The following is a 20,672-nucleotide window of genomic DNA, read 5'->3' as shown; positions in this document are numbered from 1 at the left end:
TTAACATATAGTCTTTTCACAGAGCGTTGCAATAAAGTAAATTAAATTAAAAAATTAAATTAAATAATTCAAATTGTTCGAAAAATTTTTCTCTTAGCTCTAATTTAATTAAATTTATTAGAAAGAATTTGTAAATCTTAATTTATTAAATTAGCCCTAAGAGAAAGACTTTAATAATCTTTGTTTGACTTTAATAATTTTATACATTACATTCGATCTTTGACAATCTAATGTTGTCCTATCCATTCGCATCATGAAGCAGCATAATTTTTGTTGTGAACATCATTTGTTGTGAAAAACAAGGTGTTTACGGGCAAAAAGATTGTCGTACAGAGCAAATGAGATTAGGGGGATATTTATAATCGCAGAGATATCACAATAGGTCTATATATAACACGGCTATATAAACAAACTTTGCGTACATAAACTGGAATAAGTAAATAAACAAGCAATACTGATCGCTTAAAGTGCAAATATCAAAGTATCAAGTATCAAAGATGTGGGAATGATTTCGAATATGCCAAATCAGAGTATCAACAGAAAGTATAAATATCGGCAAAGAAAAAATTATAATGAAATCATGTAAACATTGTCTTAAAATTTCGAAGATATCTCATAAAAGATTCTATGATCAGAAAAGATTCGTATGACGTCTTTAAGATATTTAGTCTTCTGATTTATGACGTCCTTGAGATTTTATTTTAAGTTGTCTTTAATGTTTTAGTTAGAATCATTTTTTAAGTATTATATTTCGATGATACCATTTAAATAGTAACATATACGTACAAATGGAAAAAGAGTTAAGAATAGTTCAATATAAATCGATATATCAATAATTTAATATCCATATATTTTAATTATAACAATTTAATATCCATTAATTGAAAATTTTATATAATTGATTATAACTACATAAAATTTTCAACTAATAAATATTAAATTGTCATTACAATTATGCACGTTAAATTATTGATATATTGATTTAGCAAATAAATAATTTTTAGCTCTTCTTTCTGTTTGTATACACATATTACTTATATATATATTTATATATATATATATATATATATTTAAATTTATGCACATGTATATTATACACATGTATATTATATACAATGAGAAATAAAATTAAATCAATCGATGAGTGATGCCTTTTAGAACCAAACACAGAATATTGATGTGAAAGAAAATTTATTTTTCACACCAATAGCTATGTATCATATAGAATTATCTCTGGGTCTTGATTCAACACTATTTAATTTATATTAATAAAATTGAAGTTTTTAAAAATGGCATAGTGTTACTCATTAGAATAATTAATAGAAAGAAAAAAAGAAAAAAATAATATAACTTCATGCTATTTTTAAAAACGTTAATTCTATTTTTTTTAATTTCATTTACAAAGGTAAGGGATCATAATTAAATTTAATTAGGACCAAGTTAAATTAACTGATGCAGTTGATTTTATTTTTTACAAAATTCGCCAAAATAACAAAATATCAAAAAGCGACAAAAGAGAATATAAGCTGAAAAAATTTTTTTACTGAATAATATCAAAATATTGTTTAATGAAATTAAACGTATATTCTAATTTACATGAATTTTTTAGATTATATATATAACATCAATATCTTCCACATTTCCATTTACTTGTATTCATCAAAAATATATTATCAATTATATATATGTTAACAAAATAATATTAATTTTTATTGGATACATGTATGTACATTCAAAGAATGAAATCGCCGCTATACACGTATAACTTAAATAAACATAATTAATATATTCTATCGTATTATAATTACATTTTCAACGATTACTCATTCGGTATCAAGTAAAGGAGTGTGCACATTTTTTGGATCGAAGGGAATATTATTTTCATTGCCGGGTAATGACATAGGTATGACTTTAACACGAAACTCATATGGTAAAAAATCCTGACAGAAATGATAAAAGTCCATACGAGTATTGATAAGTTTCAAACGAGCCATTTCCTTCATCAGAGCCTTTAATTCGGTATTATAATTTTCGTAATTCTTACAACGCTCAATAATAGCTACTACCGTAGCTAATTCCTGCACGAATTTCTCAGACTTCACTCTCGTGGCCAGTTTGTACTTTGGCTCCAAGCGTTTCCACAGAAACTTGTAAAGACGATCTGTAGCCCAATGTTTCGGACGAGGAAGTCTTGGTGGTCTATATACTTTTCCATATACTAGAAATGCCTTATCTACTTTCGTAGAATTCATGAGTGGCTTCTTCTTCTTTATATCTTGTTTAGATATAACAAATTTCATTGTTTCCTTTTTTATTGCAGATGTTTTCTTATCGGCCGATTTTTTTTTCATCGCGGCCATCTCGCGACTCTTTAGCTTTTCCAATTCTATTTTAATCTTCTTCATTTTCTCATTGTCGAAGACTTGCGACTTTTGCGCGCGTTCGTTTAGTTGTTTCGTCGAAGTTTCTTTTATTTTGATGAAAAAATCATCTATTTTTTTCAGTGACTTAGATGAATTTTGCTTATTGGAAGAAATATCTTTACTTGATTTAATCGGCGATTTAGCCAGTGATTTAGTCGGCGATTTAGTCGGCGTATTGCGATAATTTTGAGACTTGCCCAAACTTTTTTTTCTATGTGCAATTTCTCTGTCCTTAATGCTGGTCCTATTTGAATTTTGCATACTTTGCTGATTTACTGTTTTACTTGTTTCAGGTTTCGTCAAAGAATTTCGTTGAATTGTTTGTATCGCAGGTTCTGTATTTTCATCACCAATTATTTTTTTTTCAGTTGATAAAATAGTGCTTTTCTCTATTCCTATGTTTGTGTTATCTTTAGAATGTATTTCTGCTCTCGTTATATGCGATATACTATCACTTGTTTCTAAGTCTGCATTTATATTATTGTCTTCTTCAATATCAGCGATCAAATTTATAAATTGCTTAGAGGCTTCCATATTTTTACTCGTAGGTTTCAGTGTTTTAGATTGATTTACTACTTTACTCCTTGTTCCAGATTTTGTTGATGAGGAATTTCGTTGAATTGTTTGCGTTGCAGTCTCTGCATCTTCGTTACTAGTTATTTTTTTTTCAGTTGACAGATTAGTGTTTTTCTGTGTTCTTATATTTGTGTTATTTTCAGAACGTATATCTGCTCTTGTTATTAGATACACTGTACTATCTGAACTTGTTTCCAAATCAACATTTATATTATTGTCTTTATCATCATTGGAAAACCGCTTAGAGACTTCCGTATTTTTACTTATAGGTTTCAGTATTTCAGATTGATTTCTTAAACTGTTATGCGTCAAACGATCTTCCTTACTAAGATTTGATTTGGACAATTGCATATTTGAATCGTGTCTATAAATCGCACTATTTGCATCATTGCGCGAATTATTAATATCTTCATGTACTTCTATATTCACAGGCTTTGATGTTTCAAATCGATTTCTTAAACTATTACGCGTCAAATGAGCTTCCTTATTAGGGGTTAATTTAAACGATCGTTTGGGCGTACTTGAATCATGTTCTCTATTTGCATCAGTGTGTAAATTATCATTAGCTTCATGTACTTCTATATTCACAGGTATTTCAGACCGAAGTCTTAAACTGTTTTGCGTCAAACCAACTTCCTTAGTAGAATTTGATTCGGATGTACTTACATCGCGTTCTACATATGTATGTGAATCGTCACTTGCATCTTGTATTATTACCTTATTAGTACTTAATCTGTCGACGGGCGATATTGCATTTGTATATGCGGATTCCTTCAAAGTTTTTTCCCTAATGGACTTGCGATTGGAAATTTTTTCTTCTAACGATTTAGCTATTACACTCTTTCGAGAAATTGATTTTGATGTGTTATTGAGATCGTTGTTTTCTAATAGTTTATTCTCATCTTCCGATAATATATTAGATTCCTTAGATCGACTTTTCTCGATGTTTGATAACGCTTCGAAAAATATTTCATAAGAATCTTCCTCATTCGTAATACTATTATTTTCTGATTGTGGATTTTTCTGTGTTGCTAAAGATTCACGTTCTTGATTAATCCTTGTTGTAGTTTCTCCTTCAGAAGAAGCATAATATTCTTCAATTGGAACATTACTTCTTCTATCACTGATATTATCTTGTTTCAGAATTTCTTCGAATGGATTAGATGAGCGCTTACGAAAAGGTTTTGGAATTCTTGATTTTGACTTCAAAAATGCGGATCTTTTCATTCCACGAGATTCATTGTTATCCAGGGATGAGCTGCTCAAACTTGATTCAATATTATTTTTATCTTGCACCGATATATCTGATTGCTGCTTTTTAGATATATTTAAAGACAATCTTGAACTTTTACGAATTGATAAACTTTCAGGTGTAATATTGCTGTTGGCATTAGATTTGTTTAAAGATGATCGCGACATTAAAGATTTTTGAATATTGTTTTCCTTATTTAGATTAGATGTAGACAAATTTGCATTACTATCATCAACTACAGCATCTGCAAAGGCATTTTTTCCTATGCTTTTCCGTGCTTGCTGCATAAAGCGAGACTTAAATTTTAAATGTTGACGATGTACGATACTTTCATCGTTACTTTCAGTCTCAGCGTTATTTTCAGGCACTGCCTTCTCTACATTTAGGGTTAAGGAACCAGTTTCAATATCCTCTAGCGCTCTTATTGATTTTCTTTGATCGTCAATATAATCTTTATTCATATTAATATTTTGATGCATCGAATGCTGCGAGAATTCCTTTTCAAATGCGACTGATTTTTCGGCAGTGCTGGCATTCAAAATATCATCTTTCGTTAGTACATCCTGAAAGGCGTTCTGATCTTTCATATTTCCACTTCTTCTTGTTCTCAAAATCCTTGACATTGTTTGAGGCGATCTTATTGATTTCCTTTGATCGTCAATATGATCTTTACTCATATTAATATTTCGATGCATCGAATGCTGCGAGGATTCCTTTTCAAACGCGACTGATTTTTCCGCAGTGCTGGCATTCAAAACATCATCTTTCGTTAGTACATCCTGAAAGGCGTTCTGATCTTTCATATCTTCACTTCTTGTTTTCAAAATCCTTGACATTGTTTGAGGCGATCTTATTGATTTTCTTTGATCATCAATATGATCTTTATTCGTATTAATATTTCGGTGCATTAAATGCTGCGAGGATTCCTTTTCAAACACGACTGATGTTTTCGCAGTGCTGGTATTCAAAACATTATTTTCCATTAGCACATCCTGAAAGATATTCTGATCTTTCATACCATCTCCTCTACCTCTTCTTGTTCTAAAAATACTTGGCTTTGATTTCAAAATCTTCGAAGTTGGGCTCGAATTACTATCCTCTTCATTTTCCTGTGACCTTCCTTGCAAAGATTCACTGACTGAATCGATATGTATTTCAGAGTGGACTTGTTTCTTCCGCGATTTTAATGGCGTAGTTGTCTCGGTATCATTCAAAGCATTTGCGAAAGCATTGTTAATACTCTTCCTATTACTTGCTTTTAAACGAATCTTCTTTTTTCTTAAATTGAGCTCTTTTTCTGACTCAGATGTCTCAGTCGAAGTTTGTAATATACGACTTTTAACTATTGCTAAAATAATAATATATCTTATAAGTATTACAAATCTGTAATACAAAATATCTATAATAATGCAAAACTCCATCTGCATTTATATAATATTTTTACTTTCTCCATTCAGCCAAAGTTTTTTACTATTCTAGTCTTTCAAAAAATATGAAAAAGTTTAAGGTTATTTTTTCAATATTCTACATTACCAAACAATTTTTTAACAAGATATTTTAAGAGGAGGTACAGAACTCTGTCCTGCTTCAATTTAGAGAAATCTAAGTGAAATTTCGCTTGCATCAAAAAAGATCCAGATTGCAGACAGAGTTGAAAAATTTATTCTTTTTAGTTGAACTTTTTACACAGTTCATCTTTTCTTTTTTACTTTTCAATTTGAAAAGAAAAAAAGAAAAACTAAATCATGAAAGAAATTCTAAAAAGAATAAATTAAATATTCTGTCCATTTATACCTGCGCTACGCCTTGAGCTTCTTGGCTTCGAAGCAATGGATTCAGTATCAGAATCTAAATTTTTCCACCATTCCGTAGGATCGGAATTCTGGCTAGAATCAATCCTTGAATTAGCATTCAGCATCCTAGACGTTTCATTTTCACTGTGAATTATGGAATGTGGAGGGAATGTATTCTCTTCCAAGTTATTCCACCAAAATGTTCGTTCTGCAGAAGAAGAATATGTTAAAATTACTTAAAATTAAAACCTCTTCGACTCTTAATTTGTCTGTAACAAAGATAATGTCCTAAAACGAAGTCACTTATTTGCTACAATAAGTTAAGAAATAAAGTTTTCAAAAAATCAGTTTCAACATTTTAAATTATTAAAAATGTTACAATATTAAAATATAATTTCAATGTAATAATTTACAATAATTTATTAATATATAATAAACATAATAATTATAATAAAATAAAAGTTTTTTTAAAATACATTGTTTATTTTCTTTATGTTTCTTTATATTTTTGTTGATCTGCAAGCAACGAAAAAAATGACGCTTTTTTTAGTTATGTCGTCGTAGCAAATGAGCGAAATGATAAAGGAAAGCTATTCCTACCTTCATCCACGACGAATGTATCAGGATCAAGATATCCAGAACCGAAGGAGTCGACGGATCTACGTTTGGAGTATCGTCGGGATACACGATTTAAGGATTTTCTCTTGGCCATGTTTATGAAGAAACGTATTTTATACGATGAAAAATAACTAGGTTATGTTTACGTGGTTGTATATATATCACTCAAAGCCACTCGAGAATACTTCAGGTTTTACAGTTTAGACACGAATAACTAAATATTTCATATTGTGAAAATTTACACAAATTCTATCTCTAGTCATTCGAATGGCGTCGCAAATTTTAAATCCGACTTCTACTTTTGAACGTTGAATGCTAAATGATTAGATTATACGAGGTTAGGTTAGGTTCATACCAGATCACGTGATCGTAGGCTGCCTTCGGAAAATTCAAAGAACGCAACAGTTGTCTGTGAGTGGTATATCATTTTAAATTTATCAATCGTTTATTTGCTCCAAACTGATCGCCCAAATTTGTGAACGCTGCTTAAAAAATTTAATAGATATATTTATTTTATAAATTAAATATAACATTAAAAAATTCTTTTCATAAATTAAACAATTCTCCCTTTATAAGAAAGATCCACAATTGTAGTCAATATTTTCCAAAATCTGAATTGTAAATGAAACTTTATTCAAAATATTATATATACATATTTTTTTAATTAAATATGTTCTTTATTACTACAAAAAGAAAAGATACATATAGCTAATAATTTCCAAAAACTGAACAATTTTGTTGAATAGCTTTATTCAAATGTAGTAATAGATTGTTATATGTATTATCTATTATAATAGATAATAATAGATATTTTTACATGTAATAAATATTTATCAGATATGAAAGGTGAATTATTTTGATCATACAAATTAAAAATTTATACGCGATTAATGAAATTAAATTTATTAAATAAGTAAGGTATAAATACAAATAAAATGTCGGATGTACAATATAATTACATAATATATTTATAACAAAATTACATTCTCCTTCCATTAATTCGTTATATGTACTGTACATAGATACATATATAATTACACAATGCTAATATACAAGATAAATATGCGTCTAAGTTTTCTTAAGATTAAGAAAAGTCTATGTTTTTTGTTTCTTATTACTCGGCCCACTATCTTGATCGTCGCTTTGAAAAATCGTTGTCGGCTGTGTCTTCTTATAAGCGGGTGCGATCCAGTATGGTTCTTCTTCAGCTATTTTTGCATACTTCAGAATAGCTTCCCTGGGATCCTGATCATCCTCTATCCGTTTGCTCAATCCGAGATTGCGTATGACATAAGAACTAAGAGTTCCACCGGAAGATGCTACTCTACCACCCTGCCCGGAAGTAATAGGCAGATCTGGACGCCTTGATTTCACTGGATCGAGCCTGTCCTTCTCCATCTGCTTACGAACTGACTTGGGTCTATCCTGGCGGAACAGAGGAAGCGCATGAGGCGTTATGATTTGCTGAGTGGACATTATTTCGATGTGCTTCTGTTTCATGTGCGTCTTGACAACACACAGTTTGGCGCCCCTTAAACTCTTCTTGGAATCGTAATACGCTTTGACTATGCCATTGCCGCAGCCGACAAACACCTGATTCAATTTTGGATGCCATAGAGTTTTTATTACATGTGAACTTGTCACGGGGATTTCTCTGACTAGATCAAACGTCTTACTGTCATAGAACAGCACCCTGCCGGTCGTTTTTCCCTTATTCAGAGATTCTCCCGTGACGATCATCGAGTCATCCGGACTGAACATGCAATCCGTGGTATCATAACGTGAGTATAGTTCCTTAGCTTCGAATACTGGTACTTTGAACGCCCTTAAATCCCACAGTTTCAGAGTGTCGTCGCAAGCTCTGCTTGCCAGCATTTGTCCGAGATATGCGAAACTCAAGCTCGACACCTCGCTGGATTGTGCGTGCGCACCTCGCAACACGAGGGACGGATTCACAAAATTCTTTCTGTGATCCCACATCTGAATTGAGCCGTCTATGCAGCCGCACGCAACAGCCGCGCCTTCCCGGCTGTAGGCGCACGTCGTGGGAATAGTTTTCACGCCGTTTTGAGCTCTACACTTTATCAAGTTTTTGTGTGAGCGTGGCCTATATAAATTCCATATTCGGCAGGTACTGTCCTGAGAGCAGGTCAGGTATTCCTCTTTGATGAACGGATGCCAACAGCCACTATTCAGACTAGCGGTGTGGCCTTTTGTACGCGCCATGTCCGTAATGTACTGATCACCCTTGACAGTCTCACATTTCTCAAAGCCATCCCGATCCAAGACCTTCGCCTGCGCCGCTCCTGAGATTACCAATATTACGTCCCCAGTCATGGAATACTGCAAGCACTTGATGGGATGATTCTCGCAGGGCTGCAAAGTCCTGAAACTCTTCATGGACGTATCCATACCGGCGAAATCCCAGAAACAGACGTCGTAATCGACGGATCCAGACGCTAATCGAGCTCCGGACGGATCCGCAGCGATGGCAATTATTGCTTTAGTGCCATGAGTCATTGAGACTTCATGCGAACAAGGAATCTTGTCCCTTAATGTTATTTCTTCTTCCTCTTCGGAATCCGATGATTCTTTATCATCGTCATCGTCATCGTCATCGTCGTCATCGTCGTCGTTTTTCTTGCCCTAAAGTAAAAAAATTTCTTATGTTAGCTTATATTTTTAATATTTGTTATATTTTAAATTTATGAAGATTTTTAAAAATAACAAACTTTTTCAGATTTTATAAGTTTTCTTCAGAAATTATACAATGAAAAATCTTAGAAATCATAAAATAAAAATTCACACATACGAAAAATTCTAAAAAAGATATAAAGTTTCTTAGCAAAATCTAACAAGAGACATCTATCACAATTGTTTGGAATTGATCCTCCTTGAAATATACTGTTAAAATATGTATTTCTTAGAGTTTCATGTTCAACGATATATTTCAAGGAGAATTGAATTAGTTTCTTATAAGAAGTTCCAACTCATACTTAAAATCCAAATATTTTCTAAAAATTTATAAAATTATACAAAAATTCTGAGAAAGTCTAAAAAATTTATATAAAAATTCTGTGAAAAATAAGGACATTGAAAAAAATTCTTACCAAAGCGTCTTTCTTTGAATCTTTGATTGCATCTGAAGTAACAAGTAATGAAGGTATTGGAGGACCAATAAAATCGTCGTCATCGTCATCCACCTTGTCTTTTTTGGATTCCGCAACTTCATCGAATTTTTCTTCGACCATGCTTGCTTTATTGCTGTTGATAGTCTTGGTAATATTCTCCATCATCTCCTGCACGTCGAAAGACTTGGCTTTCTTTCCGAAGCCCGTGATGCCCATCAACTTCTGTATACTCCGAGTTTCCTCCTCGTCCTCCGGCCTGATCTCGTCCATTTTCTTCACATTATTTTCTTCGCGTTTCTTACCGAAAATGCCGAATCCGGAGTTTGAAGTTTCGACGGATACCTCGGGTGTCAGTTTATCTAAATTGGCGCTTATCTTGCCGAAGGTTATGGTCTTCTTCGAATTCATATTGCTGAACGACAGCGATTGGATAGTAAAAATTAAATCCACATACGGTTTCTACTTACTTATATGACGTATAGTACAATGCAACTTATAATAAAGTAAAGGATTTCATTTCAATCAATAATCGTACATTCCCAATTTATCACAGTACATATATACGTTTTATTTGTTGATTTCTTATATCATGGACTGAGTAACGATAAAGAGAAGTCTGAGAAATTTTGTCCGTCCTCGCCGACTAGCACAGTAGTCGAATTGTAGAAATACAATAGCGTTTCGACCCGACTGAGTTTGCACTAACCTGGGTTGAAGTAAGATGTTTCGTACTCTCCTATTGGTAGAGCATGTAATAACGTCAACCAATAGCGAAATATTTTCTAATCCAAGTTCGTGCAAATCCCGTCGGGCCGAAAACGCTATAAGTGAACACCGCCATATTCAGGATTAATGCGCGCTATTCAAAAATATCAATTTAATACCATGTAAAAATTTTATATGTACCTGTTATTAATCTGCAATCATCGATAATAGTCGGTGATACGACCGTATGATTTTTTTATCAATATTAAGTTGAAATAAAAAAGAAGTATTGAGCAAATATGTGAATTACAAAATTTTTTTGAAAAGCAACAAGTATTTTTTTATATCAATTGATTCATCTTATTATTGTGTCTAAAATATTTTGCTTGTATTTTAAGAAAATATATATAATAACTAATATATTATCTTTTAGATATTATGAATAAGGACTTGGACTATATTATGCAATTATGCTAATGCAAAATGCACACCGTATCTATTCTGAAATTATGAGACAATATGGAGAAATGATCAGTGGAGATTGGAAAGGAAATAAATTGTGTGACTCAAATATATTACAAGAGTAAACTTTTTTTCGTCTGTGGCACTTTGCAAGTAAATTATCAAAAAGCATAATTGATATTCGATAACATGGACAATGTAATTGAAAGTGCGAAAATAACGTTATGAAGATTGGCATTAATAGAATATAGGAAGATAATAGTATTTCTGAGAAAGAGAAGAAAAAAACATTGAAATACAAGTTTCGTGAGAGTAATTCGAATTTGTAGAATCAAAGTCATGTAGGGAATGATACTTCTAGAACTATTAAATGTGAAAAAAAAACAGCAATACTAAAAGTACGTACTCAGCAAACGTGAATGGATTGAAATGAATTGAAATGGATTCAGATTTTCAGAAATATTGATTCACGAATGTTAAAATGAATGTTTTTCAATCCTGAATGCATTTTTATTCATTTATAGAAATTGCATGGAGCATATCTCTGTGTCTTTCAATCTAAAAATAATATTAGTTTTTTTCTGTGCATATAACAAACATTATGAATACTGTTCAATTCAAAATTTTGAATAGGAAATGCAGTTTTTCAATCCAATTGCATCCAATTGAATCTAATTGAATCCAGTTAAATCCAAAAAAAATATTCGCTATTTAAAATATGCATTCGGATAGAACAAAATTTCAATCCATTTTAATCTATTCTCGTTTGCTGGATATTTTATTAAATACTGATGATTTTTTAAATAATTCGGAAGTCAATAATTGTCTCTAAAAAACATAAAAAAGCAAGAAAATCCAAATCGCTACTTAAAAATGATATAATTTTATAATCATATAATGATATAATTTTAGAATATATAGAGTCATATAAAGCTGTGAAGAGAGAAAATTCTATTCTATTAGTATTATTAAAACAGAATTAACAGAAACGAAAAAGAAGAAGAAATATGCGAAGAAATTTTTAAAAATCTAAAACTATTACTTTTAAAAATTATTAAAGAAGAAGAAAAGAATTAATACAATGCAGGAAATATTATTCTCTATATTAAATATGAAGAAAAGCAATATTATATATAAGTAGCATATTATATGTCAATATTTCTTCAAATAATTTAGAAGAATAGCATATCCAAAAAACAATTATTTATAGATTGCGATATTTACAGTTATGAGGAATATTTTTTATTAAACATCTAACAACGATTTTGTACTTAGGAAATATTATTAATATTAATCTAAATGTTAATATCTAGATGATTTATTTGAATATCGATAAATCATCGCATATCAGAATATGATGTATTATACTTAATAATTTTCTCATTAGTACACATTGATGTAAATAATAAGTTCACGTTTTTGTATATAAAAAAATTTCTCGCCTAAGAATTTATACACTAATAGCAATTAATGTAGAAAAACGTAAAATGTTACATTTAAAAAAATACACTCACAATTAATTTGATCGTGAACTTAACTCCTGAAATACAAATTTGTTACCATGTTTCAGTCTGTTTTATTTCGAGTTATATTTCCCCTCGAACATTTTTTAATAGAAATTTTGATTGATTGATCTAAAGTGTATTTTAATTTCAACGAATCTTTAAGAATACAACTTCCTTCATTTTAAAATATCATATATTTTGAGACTGTATTAGAAAAGAAGTTCTCGCAGCAATTAGCTCAAATTTATACATAAGAGATTTATTATCATATATTTATACCAAATGTAAGATACCAAGATATCTTGTGAATATTTGTTGAATGTTTGTATTTCTTTTTTAATATCGAACAATAAATTACAGCAATATATCAGGTTATTTACATTAATTCTTACCTTCTACCACATTCTACTCGTGTCTTTCTTAAGAAATATTACTATGATATTTTTGCATAGATTTGAGACGTTATAGCGAAATGAAATATAGGAATGCTAAATTGCAGCAGATCGTACAATTACTGATATATTCTAATAGATAATGCATTTGGAAATTTATATTTACACACATAACGAATAAACTTTGCTTATTTCGTACGTTCATCGAGTAAAAGATTTATTTTCTTTGCATATACAGATATTTCTACGATTTTATTTAATTAGGTACATTTAAACGGCATATCGCGCATACAATGCAACGCATACCTACGTATTTACACGTATAACGTCAATTTAAGTAATTATTCGCACAGTTATTGAGACGACGAGTAATTATATACACTCGTTGCATAATCGGTGAATTTCAGCTCTCGCCCTATGTATACCTCTTCAAGAGGCTAGTTTTTTGAGATTCATTTTCTGAAAGTCCTCACCCTTGAAAAGAGACTGTATTGAAGAAATGATGCCCTTTAAAAAAAAAAAAAAAAAAAATTCATATGTTATTGTCCGCACTATTATCACATCACTATAATCTCTGAGGGCGTTCGTCAATTTTCACTTGTTTCTTGCTGATGTAAACGCAAATTATTTCACCGCATGAAAATGAGTTTTTGAAAAATCAACGACAAGAAATGGAGGAAGACCAGCTTCTTCTTAAAAATATCAACTAACAGTAACACATAACGTTATAATTGTACTCAACAATGTAACAATTATATATAACATGTGTTATAATACATTTATATTGTTGACTGTAAAATTATGACATTAATGTTACATTACTATTAGTTGATATTTACTGGCAGGGATAGCATATAAACATATATATATATATATATATATATATATATATACATAGAACTACGAATCCACAATATCGATGAAGAACGATAGTTAATTGATTGCGATGTAGAAGTTTTGTTTGGAAGCTAGTTCGCTTAATAAAATCCTATCTTAAAAGCACCATTTCAGCACCAAGTCTCATCCATTCGTTCCGAGTATGTTTCAACCAGGAGACATTCAAAATTGCAGACTAAAGTGCACATGCATTATGGCAACGGCCATGGCAATCCGGAAAAATCCACTGGACCGCCCAGACCCGCATCCGCCTCCAGCAGGCTCATGATGACAGCCATCGCTGCCTCATCGTTGCCATCGGATGGGATCGGATTTGGTGATTCATTAATCGTGGTGCCGCCAATCATGTCCATCATGTCATCATCTGGTGACGCTCCTGAAAGTAGGTGGATGTTACATTGTGCGTGATATCACTAATATTGATTGAACTATATCGGCAAACAGAATCAACGCTATACTCTGCATAGTATCAATTCGCCTTCAATAATCTCTCTCGCACGAAGGAAAATCTTATGTAAGTCAAATTGTTCTCACACGCGCGCTGACGAAACTCTTTTCCTCGTGAGAGAGAGAAGTTTGCTCTCTACTTCTTTTTTTCTCTGAATAATTTTGGCGAACACACTACACACCAAGAAATGACTCCTTAGAGACAGTAATAGCTATGACCTTGGTCATTCGCGATGCTGTTGAGCTGCACGTTGTTCGCTACGTGGTTGAACGTCGATGTGGGGTTGCTGCTGCTGTTGTCGCTGCCGATGCCACTCGGCTGGGAAATGTCAGGTATTCTCTCTGGCGATGCCGTCGTCGTGATCATTTGCGACTTTAATTAAAAATAAATAATTAAAAACTAGTTAGTTAATCCAAGCCAAATTCAGACAATTAGTAATCAGTTTTAAATTCATTATACTTTAAACGATAAAAAACAAAGGAAGACCAAATAAATGAGAGAGAGAGAGAGAGCATGAGAGAGAGAGAATGAGAAAAGATAATTTATCAAACATATAAAACAATTTTATAATTAATAAATTATTTGTTTACTTGTTTTCTTCCTTCATTTTCTTTATCGAATTCAATCAAATATATTTACCTCGGTATTTAATAAACCGGTTTCTGTCGCTGGACCAGGACTACTACCTGAGGAGGAGTCTTCTCCGCGTCTTTGTAGATCCAATACCTCTTCCGCTATTTGCCGGCCGATCTTACTTACTTCCACGTGGCTCGAGATCAGTCTTTCTAATCCACCATTACCTGCTTATCACAAATTAGCACGATCCTTCAATTAATCGCTTCGACAAATCGCAATTGTCGTATAAACGCGCGTTTCAAATCGCACTTACTTTGTGTGAAATAATCATAGTTGCCCTGCACGCTCGAGTCCTCAGATCTGTTATTTCCACTTGTACGTGTATCGCAGCTGAAAAAAAAGATACAGAACTATTTATATGGTAACTTCGCGAACGACGCATAGAATCGATCATTGCTTACAAGATAGCAGAATTCTTAGCGATTAGATACTCGATATCTTTAGTCCATGGATTCCTGAAGGATTTCCACTCGGACTGCAACCGCACGAAGTTCGCGTCCTTGCTCCTGAACCTGTAGATCTATGAAAACGATAATATATGAGATCAAAATGCGAAATCGTTATCGCGAGTAATAAAGATCTCTCTTTGCCTTAATCGCCAATCAAATTGCTTTATGTTCTCGATGATAAGAGAGCATATCGTATGGGTATTAACAATTCTAATATTTTATAATTTATTTTAATCCGATTATCATCGCGAAGAACAATTGCGAAGTGATAACATTGAACAACAGTTAATCACCTGCGTGGTAACGCGTTCGGAAGTTTGCAACACAGCTTTGTGAGATTCTGCCAGATGAGGAATATCGTCGTGGTGATAGTATTCATACATACTGGTGCCTAGCAGTTCCTGAGGTAGAAAGCCCAATACTGGAGTAGCTCTATGTGAGAAAAAAGATAATTCTCTAATATATACAAGAGTCCGTATATCATTTATCAATATTCCAAAATTTATATGTATCTTTTTTTATAACGCATATTTTTTAATTGTAAATAAGGCTGAATAATAAACAACAATTAATAAATTGATCGCTTTTAATTATAGTTTTAGCAGCTTTCTGCTTTTAGAAATTATAATATAAGCAAAAATAAATAACAATATATGTAAATAACTAAAAATTTGTGAAACATATTTGTTACTGTATATTTTGAAGAAGAGAGTCAAGAATAGCAAATTTCTTCTTTTCAATTTATTATATTTAGATTACATATAATGTATTTCTATTATAATATATATCGTAATTACTATAAATATATTTCGCTAACGTCTTCTTTTGATAATGTTAATCGTTTTTAACGATTCAATAACAATCTCGATATATACCTTTGGTCCACGAACAGAAATTTGCCATCCATTGCGTGTCGCGAGATAAATTGTATGGGTCTTGAATGGGGCTTCCTCGACGCGGCCGTCGATATCGCCGTTTGGATTCGACCGACTGCTACCAAGCAGGACAAATTGCACGCTTCGCCGTCGGCCTCGCCCTCCTGTTCCTCGAGACCGATCTTTGCGGGAGCCCAGGACTTCAGATAGCCCGTGCACTGAATCACGCAATACTTCCAATCTAAAAAAGACGCGTCTCTGTGCAGACTCGCCGATTGAGATTGAATTCGCAAACTTTATAAATGACTTTAAAAAGTTTCAAATTACACTATCGTTTATATAAATTCAGGAACACTTATGATTTTCTCGCATTACGAAAAGTAAAAAAAAGTTCTAAGATTCAAAAAAATAGATTTATAGCTATATATCTTCTTTTTAAAATATATAAAAATATATTTTATAAATATAAATATATTTTAAAATATATAAAAATATTTAAAATATATTTTTGAAAATTTCTCTACAATATCTTTCAAAATGCGAGAAAAATGCAAGCAATCTCGAATTTATAAAGTAGTGTATATAATTAGTTTTACATTATATTTTATAGATACATTGTTATATTTTATAGAAAGTGAAGAGACGATGGAACGAATGAGATGAAATTGCAGAGAACGAGTAAGGGGAAAGTATCGAGACTTTACGATTGCCGGTGAGATATTTGATGAGGATATATCAGCGATCCTTTCACCGACGTTTTGCTGCGATACTGTATACGATTTCTACTTTTCACCTTTGACGAGCCATGCGACAAATTTTCGTGCCGTGTCTTCGATCGTGCGTGTGACTCTCCAAAAGACGCGTTTGCATCCCCGATATAAACACCCTGAATCGTCACGGTCATATTTTTTCGCACTGCAAGGAGCTTTGCTTCTTGAAAGAAAATTGAATCCGTCATTGGACAAAGGACACGACTTAGAATTATTTTTTTTTTTTTTAGAAAAAAGTATTGTGTTCATTTAAAAAAATATGTAATGATCACGATATTCGGACAATACATTTGTGTTGTTAATTATCATTTTTATAAAAAAAAATAAAATATACAAAAAGAATAATTTTATTGAAAAATTTAAAATTTTGTTGGACAGAGTCATACAGATCTGAAAAATCATTTTATTGAATTATAAAATAATTATTAAGAAATAATTCTATTTTCGGTCAAAGCAGATCTTATAAAATTAATTCTTAATACTAACATATACAAATTTTGATAAATATATATTTTCTCAGTTTTATAAACTGTGCAAAATAATTGAATTAACAAAATAATTATATTGCAAAATATATAGTGATAAGCAATACAAAAAATTTTAATATTCTTGCAATCAGCAAATTTGAATTTCCACAAAATTATTTTGATATGCAACAAATTTACTTTCAGATCTGTATTCAATAAAATTTTAGATCTTTTAGTAAAATCATTTTTTCTGTATATTCATTAATCAATAATAAAAGCCCTTCCTCTAGTTAAGAAAAAAACACTTGTGATGCCTCAATAAATTTATTTATACGTGTTCTTTTCACGTATGATGATTAATTCGAGTTACCGATTTTTCCGCATTGCCGAATGAATTATGGGATTTTTGGGTAATTAGCCGCACTCACCTACGTTTTGTTGCTTCTTTCTCCTATGGCAGCCAGCGGTGGCGTCGGCTTCCTCCTTCACTTGCATCTCACCGCAACGGACCCCGTCGACTTTACGCTTCATCCGACAGAAGAAGGATCTCCGCGCTCCGGGGCAAAGTCGTGACACACCCTGGGGCACGTCGGTTTTCACCGGTAGCATGGCTGAAAAATTACGAAAATTAACAAGGTTCATCAATCGGATGATTAATAATTCTATTCATACCGGAAAGAATGGTTTTTACTGAAGTATCTAAAAATTTAGCTAGATACAGATCTGAAAATAATTTTGTTAGACTATCAAAAATGTAGAATCCTTAAAAGTTGATGATAATGCAATCAAAAGTTTTACCTTTTTTAAATACAAAAGGTGTAGTAAGCTTTAAGATATTAATGAATCACAGTCGAATGTGAGAAGAATGATCGATTATGATTGGTCAATTCTTTAAGATTTACTACTTCTATTGTGTTTGCGGGATTAACATTTTAGCAATCAGTTTGAGCATTCTATATATAATTATTTTGATGGTCCAAACAAAATTATTTTCGAATTTATATCTACTGAATTTTTAGATAATTTAACAAAACTATTCTTTTCGTCTATATCCTTGCATTTTATCTCCTTCTTTCTTCTCTTTTTTATTTCTACCTGATATTTTTCTCTTTTATATCTTTATTTCTCACGTCTCTCTTGTATCTCAATCGCAAAAAGCATTCATTATATGATATTAATGTCACATTTACTAGCGTCTTAAATATGTACTTTGTGACGATCCAAACGCTTTACATGCAGATCGCATCGCGATGCAACATTCGAGGAATCCTGGCATTAGACTCGTTCGGCAACTCTTCGTCTCTTTTCCTCATTCGGCGTGGATCTTTCGCAATATTCTTATCTGGTAGGCACGCTAATTCTAAGATGTTTATCGACAAAGCTTACGCGAGCAAATGCTGCCGAGCGACTGACATTTATCGGGTAAAGGTGGTGGAAGAGATGTGCACACCGCAACTAATTTGCGTTCGCAATGATCGACGCGTCGAACGTGAGGCAATGTCGAAAGATGCTATAATTAATAGCTTTGAAGCCTTTTCTCATGGCCGGAGAAATTAATGCTCCGCACGCGGTTGGGTCGGTGCGCGCCAAGTCGAAATCTAAAGTGCGTACCGTTTCAATAAATATAAATAATATAATATGTGCATGATGTATCATTTTATCCTTATTGTTCATATTAAAGAAGAATAAAATGATACATCATGCGCATCATACGTGAAACGGAACGCACTCTGGAATTGCAGCAGTACTGTGGAAAAGCAATACTTGCTTTAATACTAACGGTCATAATACAGCAATAACTGATACTTACTTTTTGCGTCGATCAGTCGTTCCCTCGGACTGAGATCAGAGGATGAGAGCTGCTCCTTTACCTTCGCAACATCCTTAGGATGTAGGATATCGAACCAGCTTTGACCCAACAAGTCACCCTGTGATGGCATTAAGATCCTTAAAGTTTGTAATTTAGTAAAAATTTAAAACGATACAAGTCGACTATAATTATAATGTGTATACATAGTAATCATATATTATTTATAAAACTAGAATATCCTAAACATTAAAAAGATAATGAAGAATTAGTAACATTAAAACTGCTTTTGTTTAATATCTGTTTTTAATTCGTAATATATATGCCGATTTCTAAAGAGAGTGCTTTTTTTGAGACAATTAAACGTCAACATTTTAAACGCTTACTTGGTTTCTATGGCTACAGTATTATTTCGAAACAGAATTTAATAACAAATTCGGTTGAGACTTAATGCATGCTGATATATATTAAAGTATCGTAAAAATCGATAAAAATGTCTATTAAATATATAATAATAATAACTTTATTGAACTTCAATTTAAATAAAAAGAAGATATAATAAATATATAACGTATAACAGCTTTAATATGCACCAGTAATGCATCCAATCGAATTCGCTATAAAAGAAAAGTCTTCAAAATATTGTTTATCTCATTAATGACTATCTTACATGAGTTATTGTTCATGACAGCATTATATTAATAAGCATCAGTGCGTATATTAGTATATCTAGTTGAATTTATTAAATTATTATATCTAAATCGTGGCAGAAATGCTAAAATGAAAAATTGATAAATTCACAAATTATCAATCTTGACAGTAATAGCGATGATGGTGATCACTGTCAATTAAACATAGACTGCATAAATACCCATTTCAAGATATAATTTATAGTCAATGAGATGAATACGCAGCAGACGTTACTCAGACAGAGGCTAATGGTAGCACGAATATTACGATTAATTAGCCATTGAACGGAGATTCTTATGCGTAACGCTGTACACTCGCTTTCGCGATATTCTTCGTATTGATAGATCACGGAATGTATAATGGAAATTTGGAGAGTAATTCGATATAGCGACATAATTCGATACCTGAGAATAATTAAGAGTCTGCGAGACGGACTCGGACACGTAGAGAATTCTCCCGCGATCACAGCCCACCACAAAGACGAAGCCTTCTGCAGCCTGGAACAAGGCAAGCTGCTTTTCATTACGCTGTAGAGAACAAACTGTTAATTACAACCAAAGAAGTTATACTTCTTTAAATCTTGATTTTTAAAGAATAAAAGGATAAGGAGGGGAGAAAAATGAATGGGGAATAGGAAAGGATAGAGACTCTATTCATTTTTAACAGGGTCTGATCACAAACAATTTTTATAAAACAAGAATGAGAAAGAAGAATATATAGGTACTATCTTTATATATATATATATATATATATATATATATATATATATATATATA

General features: G+C 31.9%; 3 protein-coding genes across 3 annotated transcripts in view; all 3 read right to left on the bottom strand.

Moving 5' to 3' along the window:
- Positions 1-1,823: 1,823 nt before the first annotated feature.
- LOC105622367 (putative mediator of RNA polymerase II transcription subunit 26) lies at positions 1,824-6,756 on the bottom strand. Its single transcript, XM_012203791.1, has 4 exons — positions 6,645-6,756; positions 6,046-6,252; positions 5,270-5,599; positions 1,824-5,056 (listed from the first exon to the last, which is right to left on the bottom strand). Exons 1-4 carry the CDS (start codon positions 6,754-6,756, stop codon positions 1,824-1,826), a joined length of 3,882 nt encoding a protein of 1,293 aa, XP_012059181.1.
- A 793-nt stretch (positions 6,757-7,549) lies between these two features.
- Positions 7,550-10,201, bottom strand: LOC105622366 (gastrulation defective protein 1 homolog). The gene is made up of 2 exons (XM_012203790.1): positions 9,773-10,201; positions 7,550-9,302 (listed from the first exon to the last, which is right to left on the bottom strand). Exons 1-2 carry the CDS (start codon positions 10,199-10,201, stop codon positions 7,758-7,760), a joined length of 1,974 nt encoding a protein of 657 aa, XP_012059180.1. The 3' UTR covers positions 7,550-7,757.
- A 3,744-nt stretch (positions 10,202-13,945) lies between these two features.
- Positions 13,946-20,672, bottom strand: part of LOC105622365 (aryl hydrocarbon receptor nuclear translocator-like protein 1) — a 24,195-nt gene continuing 17,468 nt past the window's right edge. The window contains 10 exon segments of the mRNA XM_012203789.1: positions 13,946-14,118; positions 14,421-14,574; positions 14,842-15,002; positions 15,092-15,168; positions 15,240-15,358; positions 15,581-15,719; positions 16,163-16,403; positions 17,828-18,010; positions 19,210-19,327; positions 20,301-20,408. Coding sequence (XP_012059179.1) covers positions 13,946-14,118; positions 14,421-14,574; positions 14,842-15,002; positions 15,092-15,168; positions 15,240-15,358; positions 15,581-15,719; positions 16,163-16,403; positions 17,828-18,010; positions 19,210-19,327; positions 20,301-20,408 — 1,473 coding nt within the window.

This window comes from Atta cephalotes (assembly GCF_000143395.1).
Source record: "Atta cephalotes unplaced genomic scaffold scaffold00044, whole genome shotgun sequence".
Taxonomy (NCBI): Eukaryota; Metazoa; Arthropoda; class Insecta; order Hymenoptera; family Formicidae; genus Atta; species Atta cephalotes.
Note: the sequence above shows the minus strand (reverse complement) of the source record. Positions and strands in the feature narration are given on the sequence as shown.

What these genes read in the sequence shown, in the direction of transcription:
- LOC105622367 (XM_012203791.1), bottom strand. Translation starts at nt 6,756, where the DNA reads ATGGCCAAGAGAAAATCCTTAAATCGTGTATCCCGACGATACTCCAAA. An exon ending in TACATTCGTCGTGGATGAAG is followed by an intron (nt 6,253 to 6,644) that starts GTAGGAATAGCT and finishes CTTCTTCTGCAG; the next exon opens with AACGAACATTTTGGTGGAAT. An exon ending in AAGAAGAGGTAGAGGAGATG is followed by an intron (nt 5,057 to 5,269) that starts GTATGAAAGATC and finishes CAAGAAGTGAAG; the next exon opens with ATATGAAAGATCAGAACGCC.
- LOC105622366 (XM_012203790.1), bottom strand. Translation starts at nt 10,201, where the DNA reads ATGAATTCGAAGAAGACCATAACCTTCGGCAAGATAAGCGCCAATTTA. An exon ending in ATTCAAAGAAAGACGCTTTG is followed by an intron (nt 9,303 to 9,772) that starts GTAAGAATTTTT and finishes CTTTAGGGCAAG; the next exon opens with AAAAACGACGACGATGACGA.